This window comes from Silurus aristotelis, assembly GCF_946808225.1.
Source record: "Silurus aristotelis genome assembly, chromosome: 17".
Taxonomy (NCBI): domain Eukaryota; kingdom Metazoa; phylum Chordata; class Actinopteri; order Siluriformes; family Siluridae; genus Silurus; species Silurus aristotelis.
Window position 1 is genome coordinate 21,155,109 of NC_139590.1, and position 26,696 is coordinate 21,181,804.

Below are 26,696 nucleotides of genomic sequence, written 5' to 3' on the forward strand. Positions count from 1 at the left end.
TCTGCAATGGCAGCAGAATTTGCCAGAGTCATTGATTAATCTGTCCGCTTTTACGTCCCTGAAGGAAGAGATTCAGCAAGAAGCCACTCACAGGCTTCGATACGAACTGAACCTTTAAGACTTAGTTAGCCGGCATTGAACCGAACTTCTGCTCTTCCTGTGTGTGAGCTTGGATTTCCAGCATATCCGAAGAAAAATGCTATAGTGTTAAAGGTTCATTGTAAATCGATGTGCTTGATCTAATCTAGAACACTTTGTGTGCTAAATATTTGAGGCGTGCATTTGATGTACATTTACAATTTCTGACAGTGGACACGCCTTCAAGCTACAAGAAGCTAGACGAGTGCGTCCTGCTCTAGTCGATAGACTAGTCTGAAGATTACTAGTTCAGACATTGTTCGTTAATTTCCTTTGGCAGTAGTTCTCGGCTATAGTGTAAATCAGAGGTTCGATGTGTGAGGAGGTTTATTGGAAGGAGTCTTCAGTGGCAGTACTTTGTAAATAGCAAACTGTTCAAACTGTAAATCTAAAGTTTAGGACAGAAGGTGACTTTTGCATTTTCTGGTGACTCTAATGACAAAAGTTTGTAGACACCTGACCATATATGAGCTGCAGTTTATATTTTATGACTGGTACGTGCTTTTTGAACATCCCATTTTTGTGGAGATTTGTGCTCATAGAGCCACATTAGTAAAGTCAGGTACTTAGGTAAGTAAGGTGAGGTGAGGTCTCTCCTCACCTCATATCTTCATGGGGCTGGCTTTGTCATGCTGGAGCAAGTTTGGGTGTTCTAGTTTAAGTGAAGGGAAAATTGAATGCTTCCACATCCTAAAACATAATATACAACTGTATGTCAAACTATGTGGTAAGAGTATGGGGGGAAAATCAAATATGGCTGAAAAGGTTGTTTGCATCTGAGGTAGGTGTCTGAACTGGTGGGTGGATTTTCATGAAAGTATTTTTGCTTTGATGGAGAGAATGAATTGATTACTGCGGTTTTATTGCTGAATAAATGAGAAATGTTCGTCAGGAGTTTAAATAAATTATTGATTGTTGCTGATTTAATGTAGATTGAATTCTGTACATGAGCTGTGGGTAAAACGGTACAGTACAATGAAAATGTGGGTGTTATTTGCTAGTTTGCTTTGGAAGAATCTGTCTGTCTGTCTGTCTGTCTGTCTGTCTGTCTGTCTGTCTGTCTGTCTGTCTATCTATCTATCTATCTATCTATCTATCTATCTATCTATCTATCTATCTATCTATCTATCTATCAGTTAAGGAGTATTAATAGACACAAACGTTGCTAATTAATATTCATATATACAAGATCAGCAGAAGGAAAGTCAACATTTGTGTGTGTGTGTGTGTGTGTGTGTGTGTGTGTGTGTGTGTGTGTGTGTGTGTATGTATGTATGTTCCGTGTGGTCGCAAGAAAAAATATGCTGATGCGGCGTCTTCCTGGGTGTGGAAGACACACACACACACACACACACACACACACACACACACACACACACACACACACACACACACACACACACACACACACACACACAGACTGCAGCACTGGAGAGAGTCTGACTCTTTACTGATTGGCTGAAATTGATCAGCACCTGCTTGTTAATTAACAGCACGAGCATTAATGAGCCATATGGAGGAAAAGAGAGACTTGTACATTCGATAACACTCTGCCTAACAATGTAGTCGCCTACGTGCACGCACACACACACACACGCACGCACACACACAGCAAAGTTCTGTTCTCTAGAGGTGTTTGGTTTTTACATTGCACATCAAACAAAAAGAAACAAAGAATAAAGAATAATGAAACAAGCACTGAGAGATATACAGATAAATAGAAAAAAGGAAAGAGAGAGAGAGAGAGAGAGAGAGAGAGAGAGAGAGAGAGAGAGAGAGAGAGAGAGATCATTCGTGTGTTATAAAGTTTCATTACAATTAGAGGTTCAAATCAATTTCTAGGTCAATGCAAACTTCCAATTAAACTTTCCTTCTCTGGAGTTAAGTAATTAATTAAATACCACACACACACACACACACACACACACACACACACACACACACACACACACACACACACACACACTTACAACTGAGGGCATGGCGAAGGTCTCGCTTCTGCTCGGAGACGAGTGTGTGCAGTCTGGACTGCGAGACGGCGCCCTGGGACAGATCCTGCAGCAGTTCTTTATCTAAAACACACACAAACACACACACACATTGACATACATTGTCAACATTCATCTGTGCACCTGCAGTGAAATTAGGCATGTGCTGATTATACAATATTAGGGAGATAATCAACACCTAACTCTGTTATCACGGACACACACTCGCCTAGTGTTCCGCTTGGGAGGAGGTTGCCTAAGTAGGCAGAATTTTAAGAGCTGGCCCATTAATTACCTGTCTTCCGCGCGTCTGTATTTTGGATAAACGACTTCAAAAGCGGCGACCCGTTGTGCCCCCCCGCTCATTAAAGATGAAACAACATGGAGGACAGGAATTCCAGCTTCGCCCCCGTCCCGAGGGGAATTCTGCAGGGCTCAACGGCCAAACTCGGAGTAATATTTTATGTATAGTGGATAATACTGTAAAATGGGATGAGGACTAGGAAACAATTCACTATGTAAATATCGGAGGTCAAACTCTAAGTCAAAATTTCCTAAAACAGCGCCATCTTTAGAACAGAAGGCGGCATTGCGGGTCCTGCAGATGATTTTTGTTGTTGTTTCCGTCTCATTGATTTCAGTATTAATAAAAAGGCGTGTGATGGAATGGCTCTTTATCGCTACTATAATATATCCTGCAATGTGACAGTAAACAGATTAAAAAGTGTTCCGAAACCACAAAATGCTGTGGTAATATGAATAAATATGCAGTAATAGAAAATACAGGTTTACGCTTAATTATTTGTTGCAAATGTAAATGCCTAAATAATAAATTCCTATGCCTATATAATATACCTATAAATTACACATACATGAAACTTGCAAACTATATGCCTATTTAAGATAAATGATATGCCTATATATCTCTACATAATAAATGCTATGTCTATATAATAAATCTATTATATAAATGCCTATATAATATACCAATACATGTGGATTATATATTCCTACGTATATAATATAAGTAAATAATAAACACCTCTGGCAATATAAAATGTCATAAATGATATGCTTATATAATATGCCTGTACAATAAATGCTATGTCTTCATAATATATCTGTATAACTAATATAACTATGTAATTGTAAACCTCTCCCAATATATAATAATCTATCTATCTATCTATCTATCTATCTATCTATCTATCTATCTATCTATCTATCTATCTATCTATCTATCTATCTATCTATCTATCTATCTATTATAGATGTATTAAATATACATTATTAATTATATATTAAATGCCTCTGCCTATATAATAAACTACATAAGAAATGCCAATTTTGCATACCAATTATATAATTTTGCATACCATTTATATAATTTTGCATACCAAATTATATAGGCATACCATTATTTCCTTATTTTTATCTTATATACTTCAAAAGAGTTAATAGCTCAAAGTTTTAACAGGAACAGGAACTCATTTAACATCCAGTCCACAACATATTAACTGAGATAAACTATTAAAGGATGAAAACTAAAGGAGTATGGTCGGCTGTACTATATGAAGAAGGAAATACTCTGGCATGTGCTGGTATACGGAATGAATCAACTGTGGGTGGTTACAGTTCCTCCAATCCCCCACAGCGAGTCTTCAAATGATGTACCTTGGGATGTGATTAATACCCATACTGCCTTATGGTGCAGCTTTGAAACTGCATAATGTGTTTAATAGGTGATGAAATAAATACATTTTTCTGGCGGCCAAATTTCAGATCTGATTATACATGTACACAGTGTGTGTGTGTGTGTGTGTGTGTGTGTTGCATGTGTGTACCCCCATTCTCCTGCAGCAGGTATTCTACAGGGTTTGAGACTGCGGAGAGAGAACACTGCGGAGTCAGCAGGATGAGCTGAACCTTCTGCAGCCGTGCGTCACAAACATCCAGAGTGTGGAGAGCCTCGGGGAGCAGCTTCACGTCTGAAACGCACACACACACACACACACACACATACACACACACACACACACACACACACACACACACACACACACACACACACACACACACACACACACATATATTGTATATACCATTTCAACAGCTCCATAAGGCAATGTGTTTGCATTTCTGAAGTGCACACACACACACACACACACACACACACACACACACACACACAGGCACACAAGGACACACTCACTGCTGCAGCCCATGCTGCCAAGGACCTCCTGCAGCTCTTCTCTCTGAACACTCGAGCACTCCCCAACACACACGAGCACCCGCATTCTACTGAATGCCTCTTTGCCTGTATGAGGGATATCGTGTGTGCGAGTGTGTGTTGAATGGATGATGGCAGCCGTGTGAGCCACGGTGGCTGCGGAGAACGACCCGGCCATCATTACGTCTCCGTCCGGACCCAGCCAGGGATGTAACGCCCACGGACCCATGCAGCACGCCTTGTCCTACACGCACACCCAGATAAAATACACGTTAAAAAACACCTGCGGAAGCTAAGAACACGTAGCTCGTTAGCTAGGTATTAATGTCAAACATCCACCGCGGTGTAGCTATTAGCTATCGGATATGTACCTGGATGACCAGCTTTCGATCTTTCAGCAGGTTCGTTTTGTCCAGCTCTTGTTTCGCACCCGTCGGAAAAACCAGCAAGTCGAGGCAGTGGAGGTCCTCACAAAACATCTGTCTTTCCAACTGGGCGACCGAGTTCACACGCGAGAAACCAGCACTCTTCAGCACCTCACACACTTCCTGCCTGCTGAAACAGAAACTTTTTTTTATAGGATTGTGTGGGCTCCAAAATAACAACATATCGTGTGTGTGTGTGTGTGTGTGTGTGTGTGTGTGTGTGTGTGCGTGCTTCATGATGCACAGGGTGATGAAGTAAAAACATCCACTGGCGTAGTTTTGTAGTCATTTTCCCTATTTTCCAAACCAAGCGTGATTTTACTGTATATGGGGTTGTGTGGGCGTCGGCAAATGCAAATAAGCTGCACAAGTGGTTTAAATATGCGAGATGAGGAACAAGTGAATACACAAAGGTCAAATTTATTGTTCTGGGAGTCTGCAGAGATTTGAACTTGCTTGCTGCGAGAACAAATAGCACACACAACCACACAACCATACACACACACACACACACACACACACACACACACACACACACACACACACACACACACACACACAAAAACCCCAGGTGATTCATAAAAATAAGCGCTTCTCTTTCAAAATGGAGTGAGAAATCTGTATTTGTGTGTGTGTGTGTGTGTGTGTGTGTGTGTGTTGTTCGTCCAAAAGCTCTGATTGCATCTGCCTGTGGTTCGGTACGATTTATCGACCCATGGTCAGCGTGCCCTAGGGCTCTCGCATGAGCTATGACCAAACCACCCCCCCAACACACACACACACACACACACACACACACACACACACACACACGTACACGTACACAAACAGATCTGTATGAAATAAGATGCGTCAGTGTGGAATGGAGGTTAAACATAGGAGAACAGACTTAATGGAATCCCAGCAGCAGAACAGGACAATAAACTATTTTACCACTACACACACACACACACACACACACACACACACACACACACACACACACACACACACACACACACCCACACACTCCATTCCAAAGCTTCCAGTTAACCTTGGGGCAGCATGTTGTAAAGGACTTTGCAATGTGGTTTATTTCAAACTGCGATTTCAGTCTCTCTCAGTCTCTCTATTTCTCTCACTCTCACGTGTGTGTGTGTGTGTGTGTGTGTGTGTGTGTATACCTGGTGCGCAGTGTATTAATCCAGGTGTGAATGGGCAGATTAGACCCTCTCTCCTGGCTCAGTCTGACGCTCTCTGGCAGCATGCAGTCGATGCTCAGCAGGTTGTGTTCGATTCTGCAGCGCGCTAAAGCTGCCGCCAGCTTCGTCTTAAACCTGAGACACATGAACGACAAACGTGAGACACGAATCCGTCCGTGCGTTATGTTGAATAAAAATTCGGTAGAGAGGTGGTTGTAATTCAGACACATAGGTGAGGTGGTATCTTGTACCTGGATTCTTGTGCAGTAGTTATGTCTCGAATTGTTTCGCACTAGAAAAGTCACACAAATCATTTAAATCACAACACTATACAACGGACAAAGGTTGGTGGACACCTGACCTGTGCTTTTTGAACATCCCATTCCACATTTAGTGCCCATTTGCTCTTATAATAACCTCCACTCTTCTATAAAGTTGTTCCGCTAGATTTTGTGGAGATTTGTGCTTATTCAGCAACAAGGGCATTAGTAAAGGCAGGTACTGATGTAAATAGAATGAGGAAGCCTGGGGTTCCAGTTTGACATCTTCCACTCCAGTCCAATGTAAAGCATATCTTCATAGAGCAAGTTTGGGTCTCCTATTTCAAGTGAAGGCAAAATTTCATGGGACCGCAGCCAGTGACGTCCAATACAATTGTGTGCGTCCAACCATTGTGTGAACAGTTTGTGAAAGAAGCACATATGGCTGGAATAGTCAGGTGCCCCAATACTTGTAAAAGAAATAGAAAGGGCATGGATAGAAATGATGGGACGCTTAAAGTCTGACCTTGCACAACCTTTAGAGGCAATCGCTGCAAACAAGCCATTTCTGTAGGTCTCAGTAAGACTTCTAGACCTGTCTAAAGGGAGTTTAACTCATTTCCTGATAAACACAGTGCTCTAGCTGTCTCAGATTTGAAGGGTGCCTTCATCAAACTGCCTGTTTGAACTCTTTCCACTGAAAGACACATCAGAATAGTCTGGGGTTTTGTTCTTGGGTGTTTTTAGCTGGATGTTTGGCTTAGTAGCCTTGAGATTTCCTTTTGCCCTGCACAAAGTACAGTAGGCATCATGTTCTTTACTTTGAAAGCATGTTTGTGAACATACAGCTGAAGTGCCTTGCCAAAAAAGCTCTCATCTATCTGAAGGACATTCTCCCAGAAGCATTGTGGTATGTCAATATGCATTGTGGCAAAGGCTTGTATGTATCCCATTACCTGAGCAGACAGTTTTCCACATGCCTGACTTGAGCCACCTCCTCCGGCATGTCCCGATTGGCCGGTCGCTCACGTTGGAGGAAATTTCGGTCCTGCAAGTCGTACAATATCACGGCCACCAAACTCATCTGCTCGTCCGGCTGAGAGAGATCAAACAAAAAGCAAGCGTCTTCTTATACACGTACAGATTGTATCAAATATATTAATAATATATGAAATACATCTGACTGAATGGTGTATATCTGCTGTGAGGTCTCGGATCATCCTATTTACAGAAAAACACACGTGATCTCAACTTTGGTAATAAATCGCTACGCTCCTGTGTTCTGAAATGGTGACACAACAAACAGTCTGAAAGACTTCCCCCTTCCTCTTCTCATTTTCTATTCTCGTGATGTCTCCTTTGTCCTTTAGCAAGGTCGCAGACAGGACCTATGAGGTTCAGCGCCTCATGTCGCCTAGCAATGGTGCTCCCTGATGGGTTGTGGCTAAGCGCTAAGCTCAGGACGCTAAGCTAACAGACAGAGTCCTGCTGGAACTCATTAGTTAACACTATATATATATATATATATATATATATATATATATATATATATATATATATATATATATATATATATATATATATATATATATATACAGTTTATACTGTATGCACTGTATTGTGGTATAAAATGGTGACCGATTTCAGTGAGCTGAAGTCTTAATATTCACTACATTGTACCAAAAGCTACAACCATGAAAGTGGTGTTTTATGCGGTATTGATCGTTTGCTTAGTATTGTTTTATTTTCTCAAGTTAGAACATAAAATTTGATTCAATATCTGCCCCCAGAATAGAGTCAGGCTGCAAAAACCTCTCAGGTGCGAATAAAGATTGAGTATGAGACATGTTTGTGTTTGGGTGAAGTGAGATTGGCAGAGCAAAGGAATGAGAATCTGAAAGATCAGAGAGTGAGAGACAAAAGCACAAGGGAATGAAAAAGAGAAAGAGCCAGAAAGTAAAAAAAAAAAAAAAAAAAAAAAAAAAAAAGGGTGTGGTGATTTTATGTTCTCTCCCAGGATGCAGTGTAACAATCCAGAAAATTGTTACATGGGAAAATTTATCATTCGTAATGGCTGTACTTAGTCTCTGGAGAGTGTGTTATGTGTGTATGTGTGTGTGTGTGTGTGTGTGTGTGTGTGTGTGTATATGTACACAAACAGCTGAGACTTCCCTCATCCAATCGGACAGACTTCCTCACTCAGGGGATGTAATGACTAGTGTGGGGCAACATGACAATACTACACCGATATTGTGATGCTTTTTTGCAACACACTTTTCTGAGATCTAACATCAATTACAAAAACATTTCAATCTCATTACTTGGCGATTTAAATGATATTTGGAAACTAATATAGAGGATTTCGAAGAATTTTGTTAAGAATATCCTCAGGTATTGGGACATCATTTACCATATGGACAAATGTTTGTGGACACCTGGCACCTACATTTTGAACATCCAATTCCACTCTTCTGGAAGTATGTGGACCCTAGATTTTGGAGTGTGCTTGTGGGGATTTGTGTGTGTGAGATGAAAAGGCCTGGTGTGCAGTCAGCAATCCAATTCATTCCAAAAGTGTTCAATAGGGTTGAGGGTCAAAAGCTCTATAGCAGGAGATCTTCCACTCCCACCCAAGTAAAGCATATCCTCATGGAGCTGGCTTTGTGCACAGGGACATTGTCAGGATGAAACATTTTTGGGTCTCCTAGTTCAAGTGAAGGGAAAAAGTCATGCTACTTAATCCAAAAGATGTCCTATACAATTGTGTGCCTCCAATTTTGTGGGAACAAAATTGGAGAGAGAAGGACATATGGCTGGAAAAGTCAGGTGTCCCAATACTTTGTCAGGGTTCCCCTATTGTTGACAAAACAGTTCTTATCCATAGAGCAATAACAGCATTAATGTCTTTAGCAGTTTGAGCTACAGGAGCTCGTCTGTTGGATCGGACCACACGGACCAGCCTTCGCTCCCCATGTGCTTCAATGAACCTCGGCCGCCCACGACCCTGTCACCGGTTCACCACCGGTTTCCTTCCTTGGAGCACTTTTAATAGATACTGAACACTAGAGCCCAGGAACAGCACACAAGAGCTGCAGTTTTGGAGACGCTCTGACTTAGTTGTCTAGACGTCACAATTTGGCCCTTGTTTAAACTCGCTGGAATGCTTACGCTCGCCCATTTTTCATGCTTCTAACACATCAAATTTGAGGACAAAATTAGCAAAATTATATATTCTACCCACTAACAGGTACCATGATGGAGAGATCAGTGTTATTTTCTTCACTCATAATGTTATAATCAGTGTGTGTTTGTATATATATATATATATATATATATATATATATATATATATATATATATATATATATACACACACACACACACACACACACACACACACACACACACACACACACATTTCCTGCTAAAACAGGAAGTCGGAATCACAATGGGTTCAAGTGCTGGACTGACTTACAGCGAGCACCGCTGCACAGCTACAAGCTGAAATATTGAGCTGACATTCAGTAAAAGCTTTGCTGTGTGTGTTTTTTATTTCTGCACATCATTCCTCTATATTACATCTGCCAGACGCGATCATGTGTGTCGACGCTGACAGAAGGAAGAAGTCGAACTGCGACGGAAAACGATACCTGACACCATCATATTTAATACGCTTTTCTCCCTCTCTCTCTCTTCGTGATTAAGTGAATTTCCACTGATTGGACCTCGTTTATCAAACCTGGAACGGATATATTTATCCGCGAAACGTTCATGAGAGCATTTTTATGCATGAAATAAATTGTTTACCCGATCGACGGAGGATGGGTCCCTGCAATTTTATTTACGGATTAATGAAGTATAAATTGTGTTTCAGTGCCAAACACAAATTTGGTGAAAATGTTGAGAAATGCAGTCAAATGTGAAATATGCTGGATTTTGGTAATAAATTGGGAAAATGTGTTGGAGATTTGAGGAAATAGTAATCTGTTGTAATGATGTGGTGAAATTTAATTAAATTTAATTGTATTTCATTTCTATGGTGATTTTAGCAATAGACTGAGAATTATAGAACGTAATTCACTTATATTTGAATTTTTCCTGATGAGCAGACTGGGGCGAATGTGGTAAGGAAAAACTCCCTTTAGATGGTATGAGGAAGAAACCTTAAGAGGAACTCGTTCTCATCTGGGTAACACCAAGTGTATGATTATAAATCATAAAAAACCTTACAAACACCGGCAGAGTTAAATATATCACAAGCACAGAGTGTGTGATAAGAAATGTCCTTTCTACAGTCTTCTACAGTCCGTTGGAGTTGTGGAACCAGGTGCTCTTGAGCAACTCATAAATTAGCTCAGAAGCTGAGATCATTATAGATTCAACATAGATATATGTTAGATTGAATGATGGAGAAACAGCATATGTAGAATGTTTATCCTCAAAGTCCAATATCTGAAATCTTAATGAAGTGGAATCCAACTGAAGTTGGTATATCTCTAGATGACTCGGGATCCTTAAAAATGGAAATGCCGACGCTTATTCTTTGAAATAGTGGTAAAATGTTGTAACAATATGGTGAACTTTGATGAAAATGTGGGTAAAGATTGAATGGAGATTGGAGTAAAAGCTCTTTTGTGGCCTGCTATTGAGCTCTGACCTTAAACCCATTGAACACCTTTGGGATGAATGTGAATTCTGACTACGCCCCAGACCTACTCATCTCACCTACACCCTCGTATCTGACTTTACTATCATCCTTGTTGATGAATGAGCACAAATCTACCAAAAATCTAGTGGAACATCTTCCCAGAAGAATGGAGGTTTTAAGAGCAAATGGGGACTAAATGGAAAACCCCTATATATATATATATATATATATAAAAAAAGAAAAAAAGACCAACAACAACTGATTGAATTTGACATACAGCTTCTACAAAGGTACTCATAGGTGCCATTGGGGATTTACTAGGTTTATATATTATATGGATGTATAATGAAATACTCTACATATATTAAGAACGATCTTCAAATGTCTTGGTTTACTCAAGCAGTTAATACAAAGAAATCCTAAATCTACGAAATCCTAAAGATGTGTTAAAAAAAAGTGAAACAGGTAATAAATTAAAGTTCACAGCTTAGGAAACGCACGAGCATGGCTCAAACGGGGCGTGATCGGTAATATTACCACTCCATTAAAAATGACATGAAATGCTGCTAGAGCATACCGATCATTCATTAGCTCCTTAAACACACACACACACACGCACACTTTAATGATTAATAAGGCCAGATGGACTTTTGGCTGGTGGATAAAATGCAGTGTGTGATTAACTAGAAGCCGGATGAAAGATTAATCGGTTATGCTGTCAAAGTCGCACCGGCAGCTATAACTCAATGCTAAAATACAGTTCCTGCCGTCAAACCATAATGTGTTTGTGTGTGCGCACTCCGAAAACTTTTTGACCCGCTATCAAAAGACAAACCCGGGCACCTCCATGCAGGTAAAGCAACAGTCTGAGGTCCCAAATAACACCAAGAATCCTAAATAATGTCTACATTGTACTCGAATCAGTCCAGATACAGAGTGGTCCTGACGCCATCAAACATACAGTAGCCATTAGACTTTAGAAAAAATTTAACATTAGAAAAATTTAACATCGTCTTATTTTTGTTTTAAAGATACCAGTCCCTTTTAAAACTAATCATTCTGTGGACGTTTCTGTTATCACTTACATTATAGCAGCTACACTAAGTAGACACTTGACCATAAGATTCATATGAGAACATCCTATTCCACATTCAATACCCATTTGTTGTTATAATATCCTCCACTCTTCTTTGAAGATGTCTACATTTTATTCAGTTACGGGATCGGGTACCGAGGTAGGTGAGGGTGAGGATGTCTGGTGTGCAGTCAGTGTTCCAATTCATCCCAAAGGTGTTCAATAGGGTTGAGATCAGAGCTCAATAGAAGGCCACTCAAGATCTAGTGTGGGATGGGCAGAACATTTGTGATGTGCATTCACTGTAAAGCTATTTTTGTGTACATCTGTACAGTTCAGCTACATAACTATTCTAATTAAGAGTAAAATTGTTCTTACATTTACATTTTTGGCATATAGCAGTCACCCTTGTCCAGAGCGACGTACAATTTTTTTTTTAAAAAAGTACAAAAAACAACTCTGTTGAGAGGTTTTTAATTTTTTTTAAACAAAGCAAACCTGGAAAGTGTTAGTTTAAGTGTTTCAGGAAGAGGTAGGTCTTCACCCGAAGATAGCCAGGGACTCCGCTGCTAGGAGATCTAGGAGAAGTTCATTCCACCACCTCGGTGCCAGAACAGAGAAAAGCCTTGAGGTATACTTACCTCTTCCCCTGATAGAAGGTGGCACCAGTCGAGCAGTGCTGGAAGATCTCAGGCAGCGTGGTGCAGTGCAAGGCATGATGAGGTCTCTGAGGTAAGATGGCGCTGGTCTATTTTTGGCCTTGTAAGCAAGCATCGGTGTTTTGAATCTGATACGTGCAGCTACTGGAAGCCGGTGGAGGGTGCGCAGCAGTGGGGTGGGGTGGGAGAACTTCGGCAGGTTAACCACAAGTCACGCAGCTGTCTTTTGGATCATTTGCAGTGGACGAATAGCGTTCAGAGGAAGACCTGAAAGCAGAGCGCTGTTGTAGTCCAGTATCAAAATGACAAGAGACTGAACAAGCACTCGAGCAGCCTGTGTGAACTGAAATGGTGGAATCCTTCGGATGTTGTAGAGAAGTGACCTCGAGATGAATCTTTAGACTTAGACGAGCAAATGTGAATCACAAAAGCTGAAATGATCGAAAAAAACCTCCTGGAAAAATCACAAAACCCGAACTTTATAATGGGAACTGATAGACGCAAGTAATTGCTAGCTACTTTTTCATGTCTAGCTAGCTAGTAGTAGGTAGCCTGTTTAAAATGACTCAGCAATTTGTTCACAGAATGCAGAATGCAAACTAGCCCCAAAAACAAGCAAGCTACCAAAAGGTTGCGAGCTAGTTTTAGATGCTAGTTTTTACATAAGTATATTTTTAGCTAGGTGGTTATATACAACTGTTTTATTGTGTCCACATGTTAGCACACTCGATTAATCATAAACATTTCAAAATATAGCAAGTGTTATATTGACATATCCACCCAAACCTAGAGAGAACACCGTAAGAGGGTACTGCCAGTGCTGTTTTAAGCAGCCGGATTAAAAAACAAAAACTAGCCACAGACTTTTTGCCTCATTAAAATCCAATTTTAACTCCAATTTTAGTCGATATAACGACATTTGGATGTTTTCACACTTACCACTAGTTTGGATGAGTAGAAGCTGCTGTTGATCATGATGTCCTCCAGCATCTCTTGATCTAAGGAAGACAAAATCATGGGCAAATAAACTCTCCATCATTAAAAACTGTTTTATATGAAACTAAAACAGATGCTGGATTTAGCCATGTGGCAAACCGTTAAATACGTCTGAACCCTAATGTTAGAAATAAAACACTGATATAGGCGATACAAACCGTATTTAATTCGAAACTTTCAGATGTCTATACATTCTGGGTGGGAGCCGTGTCATACTCTCTCTGCACTGTCAGTCATAACGAAACAAGACAATCATGAGCATCTACAAGCTCATGTACACTATACGGGTAAAAGTATTGGGTCACCTGACTTTTCCAGCCGTATGTGATTCGTCCCGGAACCGTTAACACAAAGTTCGATGTACACCTTTGTGTTTTTGTCTTTGGATCTATGTTGTTTGAACAAATCCAGCTCTATGATTTTACGGGTTTGCTGGAGCGGAAACATCTATAAAGCTTCGACCTCAACCCTATTGAACAGATGAATTATGTGCACAAACTTTTATCCATATGGGGTATGTGGAAAAGGGCAGATAGAGCTTTCTGAGGTGAGAAAATGGCGGACACTCAAGAATGCCACGTCATACTTGAATATTTATGGAATTACCCTTATTGAGAGCGAATTACGATACAAATATCCCATTCATACAACTGAGCAGTTGAAGCTTAAGGGCCTTGCTCAAACTGTCTGTGCTAGTGAAAAAAAAAAAAGAAAATATTCAGAGTTCAGAATTACAACGTGCATTGAAGTGTAACACATAAACCAGCAGCTAATTTTGCATTTCATGCATTAAAACCCGGGTTTGTCACCGTCCTGAACGAAACATTACTGCGGAAAAATAAAGGCGTGCTATAACGTTTCAAAACATTTATATTTGAAAAGGATTTCATGTGCTTTTACTCCACACCTTCTGAAGAACACGGGCTTGGAAGCAACATTGGCTTCTCTTACATGGTGGAAAGGTAAAATAAAAAAAAGAAAAAAAAGATGAGAGAGAAGCAGAATATTTAATGAGATGAGAGAGAGAAAGCGGGAGTTTATGAGTAATAAAGAGTGAGACAGGGGAAGGAGAAGAGGAGATTACACCTCATAAAATATGAGAATGAGGGGAAAAAAAGCACGTGACGTAAAAGAGAGGAGGCTGAGGCGTGAAAATGAGAGGGGGGAGAGAGAGAGAGAGAGAGAGAGAGAGAGAGAGAGAGAGAGAGAGAGAGAGAGAGAGAGAGAGAGAGGATGGAAATGGGACTTTATGAGCAATAAATGAGTGGAGAGGAAAGGAGGTAATAATGACAGGCAGAAAGTGAAAGAGAAAGAAAGAGCGAAAGAGAGAGAGCATGAGAAAAAAGGTTTGGTGAGAATATAAGAGAGAGAAAATGATTGAAGGGGTAAAGAATGACAGGGTACAAAAAGACCATGTATCACTGAAGAGAAATCAAGACAGAGATAAAAGAGAGAGAGAGAGAGAGAGAGAGAGAGAGAGAGAGAGAGAGAGAGAGAAAAGGGACGGAGGAAGAGAATCGTTGATAAGAGGAGATTACGAGAAATAAGGGAAGGAGAGGACAGCCAAGAGAGAAATCAGTAGAGGAGAGAGAAAGAGAGAGGGGGGGGGGGAGTACCAGAGAAGAGAGAAAAATTGAAATTTATAAGCTATAAAGAATGCAGTGCAACAACGAAATAAAAAAGAGAAAGAGAAAGAACAAAAGAAAGAAATGCAGATAGATAGATAGATAGATAGATAGATAGATAGATAGATAGATAGATAGATAGATAGATAGATAGATAGATAGATAGATAGATAGAAATAAAATGTTGTGTGTCTGCGTGTGTGCACATGTGTGTGCGTGTGTGTGTATGCACACACGCACACACATGTGCACACACTTACATGCACATAGACAAACACACACACAGGGAGGATGCTTAGATGCAATGCTATGGCTGTAGGCCAAACGTGTGTGTGTGTGTGTGTGTGTGTGTGTGTGTGTGTGTGTGTGTGTGTGTGTGTATGTGTGTGTGAGAGCTAATGAAGTACAACAGAAGAAACACAATATATATATATATGTTTGTATATGTAAATATACACATCTGATTGGTCAGATGCAATGCTTTGTCTGTAGGCCAAACATATGTGTGTGGATTGTGTTTGTTTTGTTGTACATTAGCTCGCTCGCTCGCTCTCTCTCTCTCTTTCTCTCTCTCTCTCTCTCTCTCTCTCCCTCTCTCTCTCTGAGAGAGAGAAAATCAGCAGGTTAGGTATTCAGTCATTCATCTACAGTAAGTTATTTATTCTGGAAAAGGCCATTACTGGGCACTATGTGCACTCTTAACCACAGGTTGGCACAATTTAACATGGTCCATCAAATTTTTGTAAGTTCAGAGGAAACCGGAAAAACCTGAAGAAAACCCATACAATCTTCTGGAGAATATGTGATGTTTAATGCAGAGAAAAACCAAAGCTCTAGAGAGACCCTGGAGCTGCGAATCAACAATAATGCCACATGTTGCACCGCTAGAGCACAAATACAAAAAATACAAAAAATAAAAATAAAAAAGCAAGGAAACAAGAACAGGAAGTAGAAAAACGAGACACCCAGGCAATCCCCGAAACCTAGAAATATAGAGTCTGGAAAAAATCAGGGCATGCAGAAAACGTTTACCAGGAATCACCGTGAAACCACCCACAAAATAAATACATACAGGAAACACTGAAAACAGAAATGCCGAAAGCAAAAAACATGGAAGAAGCAACCAGGAAGTAAGCAAAAACCAGAAAAGGGTTGGAAAATAACTGTATAAGCGAAGCTGGGGGGAAATTCATTTATTACAAAAAAAGGTATATAAATATTATTATACACCATCTAGACTTTACCGGATGGAGGTAACAGGAAATAATCTATGCCGGAAAAATAAAGGAAGAAGAGCGCACTTATATACATACAGTATGATTTACTATATTAAACCACAATTACGCCTTCATGGAGATAAATCAGTGGTGGCAAAATATGCATTTACCCTTCTTATAATTGTTGTTATCACAGCTGCCCAGATGATCTGACTGGCTGCAATTGGAAATGCCCCAAAACCTAAAAGATTGGATTGATGAGATGATTGAAACAGTGTCATCTGAGAGCATGTTGGGGAGACTGCAAAGTGAGAGAGAAAATGATCTACCGTAATTTCCGGACTATAAAGCGCACCCATATATAAGCCGCACCCACTGAATTTTACAAATATTTTTATTTTTAACATAAATAAGCCGCACCAATCTATAAGCCGTCTACACTAATGAACTTTACACAGGCTTTAACGAAAGACACGTTACACACGGTGTAACGGGTGAAATATGTTGCGCTTCCTTTAAGAGCAGAGTGGTATTTTGGGAATAGCGTGACACTGCATTTTTCCGGTATTACTGCATGTGTGTAAGACTGAGGAATATGTCCTCATTATTTTCTGATGCTCATTTCGAAGTTTCTTTGACTAACCCGTAACACTTTTGCCAAGAAAAATAAAAAAGCACGAGTTGTGGAAACCTGTCTGTGCTTATATGATTTCTGTTGCAACTGGAGTTAGAGAGCTCTCCCTTCACCCAGACTCAACGCGCTACAACGGCTTGTATCTAAACAGAAGCCTACCAAAAAAAAGTCATTGTTCACTGTCTTCCTCCTTCCTTTCACAACTATTTCTCTCGAGAGTTTATCTTTTGGCATCGTCGTGCGTTTAAAAAAAAACGTTTTTTCTCCCGATGCCATGCAGCTCAGAACACAGGTGAGGTGCTTTTTTTCGTTTCCGTTCGGAAATTTCATTGGTCAAATGTTATGGGGTTCAGTTTTTTAAGTTTGTGAAATGGGAAAAACCCAGGAAAAATTCATAAATTAGCCACTTCGTTGTTTAAGCCGCGGGGTTCAAAACGTGGAGAAAAAGTAGCGGCTTATAGTCCGAAAAATACGTTAAATAGATACCACCAAGCTGCAAACGGAACAAGATCAAAACACAGCGTGCTTTGCACTGATTGGTGGTTGCTGAGTGCTGGACAAGTCATGATTGTGCTAAATGTAGTTGAGTAAAAAGTGAGATATTTGACTTTGTAATGTAGTGAAGTTTAAATTCTCATCGAATGGAAATACTTCAGTAAAGTACAGATACGTGAAAAAGCTATTTAGGTACAGTAATGAATTAAATTTACTGCGTTACTGTCAAAAACTGATGGTGACTAGTGGCTAAATATGAATTTGATTGGAAAGGACCAACTGCAGGAACTACCAAGAATCCAAAAAACCTCGAAAAAGTCTTCATAACCCAGGAACAAACAAGAAAAAAAAAACATGGAAACATTAAATTTATATCAGGAGACAATAAAACTCTAAACAATGATAGATAGATAGATAGATAGATAGATAGATAGATAGATAGATAGATAGATAGATAGATAGATAGATAGATAGATAGATAGATAGATAGATAGATAGATAGATGTAACTGGTGTGCAGGTTTTACAGTGTGGAAGTGTGGCACATGTAGACAGACAGACAGACAGACAGACAGACAGACAGACAGACAGACAGACAGACAGACAGACAGACAGACAGATATATTAGATGGACAGACAGACAGAGTTAGAGACAGACAGACAGACAGACAGACAGACAGACGTAATTAGATAGAGTTATACAGACAGACAGACAGACAGACAGACAGACAGACAGACAGACAGACAGACAGACAGACAGACAGACAGACAGATAGATAGATAGATAGATAATGAGCACCGCACTAGCCCCGCCCACTTAGTCCCAAGTTGTATCTATACCAACCCCAAAACTGCTCCTGGCTTTTCGTGCTTCCAGGAAACAGATGCTGAGACTGTGTTGGAATGCAAGATGTGAGACTTCTGAGCCGACTGGAGCTAAAGGCTGCCACAATGGCCAGTGATATATGAAAGGACAAAAAAAACAACAAAAGACGACGAAGAAGAAGAAACAAGCAGTGACAGATGAGTACAACATCTGGGTTCCATTATTCTTTTTTTTATCTGTAGGGTTAGCACTCATTACACACACATACACTACATCAACCTCTTCCTAGCCTTCCATAAACATTCTCTATCTATTGCTGCATCAGGCACATCACACACACACACACACACACACACACACACACACACACACACACGCATCTCTAGGCCAGACTTTTAATCAGGTTCTTTAGAAGTGCTCAGCGATTATACATCACCATCAGCCTGATATTTACTGAAGCGCTTCACGCAGGGACGCCATTGTTCTGCTCAAGGGCAAGACGACCATAAAAACCCTGGCTTTCTCTTTTTCTCCTCCTCTACAGGCACTCGTCCAGCCTGAGCTCTTTAACGTCTCCCAGAGAGCTGTGCATTCCTGCAAGGCCTCTCGGTCCTGGTGAGGAACACAGGGCTTAATAATATGTTGATGATACACTTGCAACTCTTGCGTTCGCAATAATCGCCTTTTCCTAGTAGATATTCAGCGTAACTTCGGTCTCATCTGGCAGCAGAAAGGATCAGATGAAAGAGCAAACAGGAGGCAGCATAAAAACTGATATCCAGGAAGCACAGAGACCAAGGAACATAGTACATTTAAAGTACGGTAATCGAAACCAGGAAATTCAACCCTGAAAATCCAAAGAAGAACTTTTTGTAACCAGGAAATTTCAAGCCTAAAATTTCAAACTTAAAAATTCTAACCAAGAAATTCAAACTTGGGTATTCAAATGTGGAAAAAAAAATAAATAAATTATAATAAAAAATGTAAAACAAACAAACAAACAAACAAACAAACAAACAAACAAACAAACAAAAAAAACCATTTAAACCTGAAAATTTAAACTAGGAATTTCAAAACAAGAAATAAAAACGTGAAAATTCAAACCTGAAAATTCAAACTAGGAAATTTAAATGTGGAAATAAATAAATTAATAAATAAATAAATAAATAAATAAATAAATAATAATAAAGAAATTCGAACAAACAAACTAAAAAGAAAATGGAAATTTAAACCTGAAAATTCACACCATGGAAATTCAAACATGAACATTAAAACCAAAAAATTCAAACCAGGAAAAATAAAAAATAAAACCTGGAAATACAAATCTGAAAATTCAAAACCAGGAATTTCAAACCAAGAAATAAAAACCTGGAAATTCAAACTTGGACATTCACACCAGGAACTCCAAAGCTGAATACCCAAACCAAGACGGTCCAACCTGTAAATTTAGACCAAGAAATTCAAACCAGGATACAGCTCAGAGAAACTAAATTCTCTAAAACCACTCCTCCTCCATCACTACAAGAAGCAGAGCTTAATGTGTCTCCTGCACAAGATGTAATCAGTTATAGAAAACCAAAAAGATACTGGCTGGCTGTTTTCTCTCTCTTGTACCTCTGTGCCATCAAAATGAAGCATTACTCCTTTCCAGTGCTGAGACACTTCAACATTACATTAATGACAACTCCGTTTTGCATTGCTTAGTTATTGTTATGGGGGCAATGAAGCGAGAAAGAGCTTGATTACCCTCTTGGAATCTTTAGAGCCCCATGAAGTAAGAGTCATGCTCTTGCAGCAATTATTACATCATCAAGCATTCTAAATAGCCACAATTTACATCTTCTACAATCTCTGAAGCACTTCGCATTCCTCTTGAAATAATGAACTGTACACGTTTCATTCTTAAACTTAAAAGAAATCACTACTGATGGTTGGGGTCATTCTGGAAGAGACCACTCCCATTAAATCATGTTCATTGTTTTTTTTTTTTTTGTTCCTTCTAATAAGTGGAGCTGAAACTTATCATAACATATCAGACTCCAAATTCATTCTTTAGTCCATTTATGTTTTTTTTTTTTTTTTGATTCGCTATTAAAAAACAAAATTGTCCCTTTTTTGATTTAACATTTAAAGCAGAAGGAGAAAATGACATTTATTAATTTTCTCTATTCGTTTAATCGGTGCTCGAATTGAGTCAAGTTTTATGGGAGGTCCCCGGTTGTTGTAATCTTGGGGGACCCTAATGCCTTATAGGCAGTCCAGTATACATTTTTTTTTTTGCTGAAATCAAATGTTTAAGGATTACAATTTAAATCGGCATTACGAAAGATCTGCTGCTTTTTCACTTTAAGTTGCGATGCTAGGTTTTTTTTTTTTAACATTGCAAAAAATTATATATATATATATATATATATATATAAATAATTCTATCTTCCACATTTTCTTATTGCACTGTTTTATTTACCGTTTCTTCTAGTGGGATGTCATATATATTGGAACTTACTTAAGAAGATTATAAGCAATAAGTATATATCAAATATATTTTATATATATATATATATATATATATATATATATATATATATATATATATATATATATATATATATATATTCAGGACCTCTAAAACCATTCCAATTTCCCACGTGGCCCTTTTGGAAAAAGAATTGCCCACCCCTGATATATTGTAACAGTTAGTCTGAGTCTTATTGAGCTGCATTACACCACCCAGCCATGGATTATGTAGTCTATAATGTAACAGCACACCCTGTTGTGTTTTTAGTTTAATTTAGTTTTACTCAGCTAGCGTATTTAGCAGTGCCTTGTAACTGGTGTCTGTATCACGATATAAGTTCGACATTGAAAACTGTGATAGACTGACGTACTAGGATATTGAAATATTCCCTGATTCATTGTCAGCCAGGTAAAGACGAGACTTTATTAAAATGTAGCAGCTAATGCGCACGTAAAGAAAGCTATCAAGCTCCTGGGAGACACATGGGCAGCTTCGAAGGTCACTCGACCGATCAAAATCGATCCGCACCTGGGCACGTCTGCATGTGGTTTTCAATTGGGCGTGAATGACGAGCGAGGCAAGGGGGAGCTGTGCATGCGCAGAAAACCAGGCACGCTCCCTACGAGTGCGACACGTTTGACTCGTGTGGTCAAGGGCAGGAAAGATGGAGAGATTGACAGATTAATAGCGGATGTAAATGCGGATGTGGAAACAGGTATGAGGGGTAGGGGATGTAGTAATCCTCGTGTATAAATTCAGAACCTGCTAAGCCTCTATAGCACTTTTATTTTGACACCCTGACACACATAGCATGATAATCATGAGATCAATACACACTTATACACGAACCGTGACACACCTTTATTCACCTTTACTGGGGCATGAAGGATGGTTCCAATTATTTAAATCATGTGATCAGCATTTTGTGAGGTCCCCATAATGATACACAGATTTGACAGTCTTGAGATTTGAAAAAACCTGGGTGTAGGTATTGCGATAATTAGCTACAGAGATAACTAAGTCAGACGAAGAACCTCACCAAGATGGTAAAGCCAGTGTGTGTGTGTGTGTGTACATATGTGTGTGTGTCTGACAGCCATATTGATTTTGGAACAGGGTTCTGCGTTGTTGCGGATATAGGGGCGATGAGGTGATTAGGCCTTTCCCAGGTGTCTCGTCTCATTTCAATGTGGTGCGCGTGCAACAACCCGGATCGATACGGGCCTAATCATCATCGCCGATTGCCTGATTATCCACACGCTCACACACACTTTGCGAGCGATATCTGCTGTGTAGAGTGAGCCACATCTTGAGAGGCCCCGCCCACTTTCACACTATTTTCGACGTGACCTGCGTCAGCCTACGTTATCGTAAACACGTAATAACGACAACAGAACGATGTTATGTGTTGAAGACACACTTAACCAGAATGAGCCTGGTTAATATGAATGCCTTCGTTTGAATACGTTTCCGTAGTAACATCTTATTTCGAGACTTGTATGCTTCATATTAATAAACCGATTTAAAAATCTGTGTAACTGTTGATATGGTGATGCTTTCGGTAAAGAAGCATATATGCATATATTTAGTCAGAGTAACAGTCAGGGGTTTTTTTCACCACAGAAAAGTCTTCATTACAGATCTGTGGTGTCTTTGTAACAGCAATTTCGTCTTATAAACTTAAATAAAAAAGAGGCAAAAAAGAGAGTAGTGAATGCTACGATAACCGAAATAGGATCAAATGATATTTGTAGATGAAATACTATCGTATAGGGTTCATGCCTAATTCCTGCGGCTCTTCAGCTAGCATAAAAAGCGCCACTCTGTGTTTCTTTAAAAAAACCAGCACTCCACCACGATGGAAGAAATGGAACTTTAATGAATCGGAAAAGCTTCCCTCGTCTGAACTCGCTTAACGAATAAGGTGTTCTGGGAAATGGTGAATCTTTAGCGTAAAGCCGTGCTGATACGTGGTAGATGTGTTTATTCCCTCCCTCTGTCGCAAAATCTCTCTGCTTCTCTACCACATCCTCTTCTAATCTCTTTTATCTGTGTGTTTATCACTCCTCCGCTATTCTCGAGCTCTCACTCGCCTTGGGCTGCCCAGACAGCAGATCATTGGCTAAATTGATTTACAGCATTGTGGGTAATGGGATTCCTTCAGGGCACGGCAGACTTTTCGCACTTCTCTCCTCAATCAACCTATCAAAACTCGGTTTCGGCCTGCCACTGACACCTTGAGTGCAATCTGTCCTGGACACCCATACGCACATACCGAGGCTCATCTGATTACTTGTTCCGGGTTTCTTCTCTCTTTCTTTCTCTCTCTCGCTCACACACAATAACATACACAAAATCGTCAGTTAATTACTTTGGAAATGAGTTTGCATGTTATAGCTATTTAACTGATTAACAACTAATTTAACCAATTAATTTATTACATTTGTATGGTTTACAGTACAAAATTTTGCAAAACAGAGCAATTTACACTACCCTAATGTATATACTTTAGAGCAGTGGTCCCCAACCCCCGGGCCGCGGACCGGCACCGGCCGCACAGAAACAAATCATAACTTACATTATTTCCATTTTATTTATTATCTGATTCTGAACGATGTTATATTTTGGAAAATGACCGGATTCGCTCCGCCACATCTGTCTATGACTCACTCTTGATGCATGTCATGATGCCTCGGTCACATGACTTTCCTCCATCCGCTACCTTCTTAAAGAGGCTGCTCCGGCCAATAACACATGATACATTACTGCTAAATTCAAAACCCCAAGCGAGCAAAATGAACAAAAAACAACACAGTGGATTTACGTTTAATATAATATTTAGAAAATATTTTTATGTTTCCCGTGGGCTCACCACCTGCAGGAGGGACCGTAAGGGACGGTGCTGTGAGGATTGGGCAGCAGTCGAAAGGCGGGGGCCTGCTTGGACTGCTGCCCCCGCGACCCGAATTATGGATAAGCGGGAGAAAATGAATGAATGAATAAATGAATGAATGAATGAATATTTTGTTGTATTTATCCGCCACACCTTAAAGGCCGGTCCGTGAAAAGTATTGTCCGACATTAATCCAGTCCGTGGCGAAAAAAGGTTGGGGACCGTTTATATGTGTAGGCGACGGCGATAAAAAGCTAAAGTTGGGCATTGAAACAACAAAAACACAGAAAAGATATGAGCTCTAACACCGAGACAACTGAACTCTGTACATCCTGGTAGCGTCCCAAAGTATCGTACGGAAATTTAAATGGCACGCAAAAATAAAAATATTTTTACGATTTTTTCCGTATCGGAATTGTCATCGTAAGATCATAAGGACATTGTAAGGTTTGTAGGTACATTAAAGTTATATACACATATAGTTCAAGTTTCTAGATGTCCCCAGAGTTCCCAGTTAATACACTTAAACATCATCACAAAAACTAAGGACAAGTTGAGGACAAATTAAGTTCTGCAAAAATCAGGGAAGATTTGATCAGTTACAGGTATAATGCCAGATCTTAACATGTGCACCCACCACCATGCTTCACACATGATATCTCATTTTTTAAATGAGATTTGGCGTGAGCAGCTAACACAAAAAAAACAAAAAAAAAAACAGCCACTGATATTCCCATCGAATCAGGCCCAGGATTTCCAAACACCCCCCCACCCCCCTTGTGGAATGCACTTAGTCTCCAGTAAGTGACAACCCATTGCTGCCATAACCAAGGAGATGGCTTCAGCAATCCAGTGGAAGAGGTCCTATTTACGACGGTATTTTTTACGAGCGCTGAAACAGCAAACACACCAGCTCAGGCACTGGTGAATTATAGTTAATGGCAAAACTTTGGGAACACCGAGTACGTGAGGAATTGAATACATGAGGAGATGAAGATTTAGGGAAATTGTTTCTTTTCTAGTCTTGGATAAAATGAAACAGCTAGCTCAAAAGATTCACTGAAAGGGTTGCATTTTGAATAATACATACTATACCACTAAGGTAAGCCCTCAACTGGCATCAAAGCCACCATGGCAGGCACTGGTTTGGGGTGAGATACCTATCCCCTGAATGAGATACTTTATAAGTACCCTTATTCAAATGAGATGCATGTGATGGCACTCTAAGACAGGTGAATATCTGAGGGCCAACCGACCTGTCAGCAGCTTTAGACAATTTATGTGAAGCTTGCGTAGGACCACTTTTCCCATATTGGTTTTCCAGTAAGAAGGTCTGACAGAATAGTTGTGTTTTTTCCCACAAAATTTACACATGGACTGCCAAACATGCCTGTGGCTATAATCAATATAGTGCAGAAATAACATGATGTAATAGATAAATGAATTAATGGATGGATGGATGGATGGATGGATGGATGGATGGATGGATGGATGGATAGATGTACATGCACACAATCAATCACTCATTGGCATCAATGGGCCAAGTGAATATACCCAACCCATGAAAAATCCCATGAAAGACAGACCATCCCTGAGGAATGAAAAATGGCTCAGCATCAAACCTGGGAATGTGAGAGTATCCCTTGATGAAATATTCACCCTAGCAACAGACCCCAAGGCTTTCATTGATGCCATGAGGCTCAGCAACCACAGAAATGCTCAGACCCGTCCCAGAGAAAAATCCCAGTGCCTGACTGCATAGCAGCATGGACGCCATGTGTGTAGGATACAGATATGCCAAACGGCAGAACCAGACATTCATAGGATACGTTTTTATGTACACAGACTATGATCCAGGTGTGCTGTCACGTGAAATGAATCATCTATCAAACCATTTCTTGAAATTCACAGCACTGTCCCCTAGAATGTATCTCTCCATAAGCTGAGGAGCAACACGGCTTTGTTTAAAATTGCAGACGTGGCAACTGACTTCTATTTACATTACTTTATATGGAAATATAAATAATGGTGAAATCATGTTGACAAAAACAGAGCCGATGAAAGGAAGCAAAGTCTTGATGCTTCAAAGATGTTATCTCGGATACTGCCTGAACCAAAAAATTAATTCTTATGCTAATTTTTCGGTTTAGAATAAACGACAAACTATGACACTTACATTTGAGCGCATTGAAGGCCAACTCATAAGCCCTGCGCTTCCACACCTCATCCTTAACTTTCAGTGCTTTGACCGTCGACTTCTTCCCGTAGCCGATGAGCTGGTGAGCGGCGCCCTTGTCCTGCTGCGCGTTCCGGAAAATTGCTGCAGCGTCGAGGTAGACGTGGCCGGGATCGCTGCTCGGATCCCACTCCGGAACGAAAGAAGGGTCTTGACCCAGGGTCGGGGGTGACGGAGAGGTCCAGTGGGCTAAAGGTGATGAGAGTTCTGTCCGAGAGGAATGTGTGAAGAAGCGAGACAAAGCGCGACGAGAAGCGGCCTGCTTCACCATCCTGGTTCCTTCGGTCTTCTTCAGAACCAAACATACAAGGAAACAGAATCAAACACCATGGCAATATACATACTGAATTACATAACACGTACATCCAGTTGCCAAGCAATAGACACCGTCTTGCTTTCGAATTTTAACTATAACACTTTAAAGCAGGGGTCCCCAAAAACCAGGCCAAGGATCATTCGATCAATGCCATATTTTACATAGAACTACTGGGTTTCTCCCAATAAGTTAATATACAGCTTTCATTCTATTGTTTTGTATAAAAATGTAAGAAGAAAGAATCGTTTAATATTTTTTAACATGCGTGAATAAATCCACCCCTATGGCAGATTTAAGTTAAGTTTCGCTTTCCTTGATCTGTGAGCGTCATCATATTTAA

At 40.0% G+C, this 26,696-nt stretch overlaps 1 protein-coding gene across 3 annotated transcripts in view; it reads right to left on the reverse strand.

Annotated features, from left to right (window-relative positions):
- LOC310739820 (putative methyltransferase NSUN7) overlaps positions 1-26,696 on the reverse strand; it is a 37,973-nt gene that overhangs the window by 10,685 nt on the left and 592 nt on the right. The window contains exons 2-9 of one of the 3 annotated variants that reach the window (XM_083566036.1): positions 25,981-26,329; positions 13,544-13,602; positions 7,179-7,318; positions 5,945-6,097; positions 4,728-4,908; positions 4,339-4,600; positions 3,971-4,114; positions 2,109-2,210 (exon numbers count right to left, since the gene is read on the reverse strand). In XM_083566036.1, the coding sequence (XP_083422162.1) occupies positions 2,109-2,210; positions 3,971-4,114; positions 4,339-4,600; positions 4,728-4,908; positions 5,945-6,097; positions 7,179-7,318; positions 13,544-13,602; positions 25,981-26,329 (1,390 nt within the window). Of the gene's footprint in view, positions 1-2,108; positions 2,211-3,970; positions 4,115-4,338; positions 4,601-4,727; positions 4,912-5,944; positions 6,098-7,178; positions 7,319-13,543; positions 13,603-18,414; positions 18,759-25,980; positions 26,330-26,696 lie in introns of those variants that run through there. The other 2 variants (XM_083566035.1, XM_083566037.1) reach the window with 2 other exon arrangements.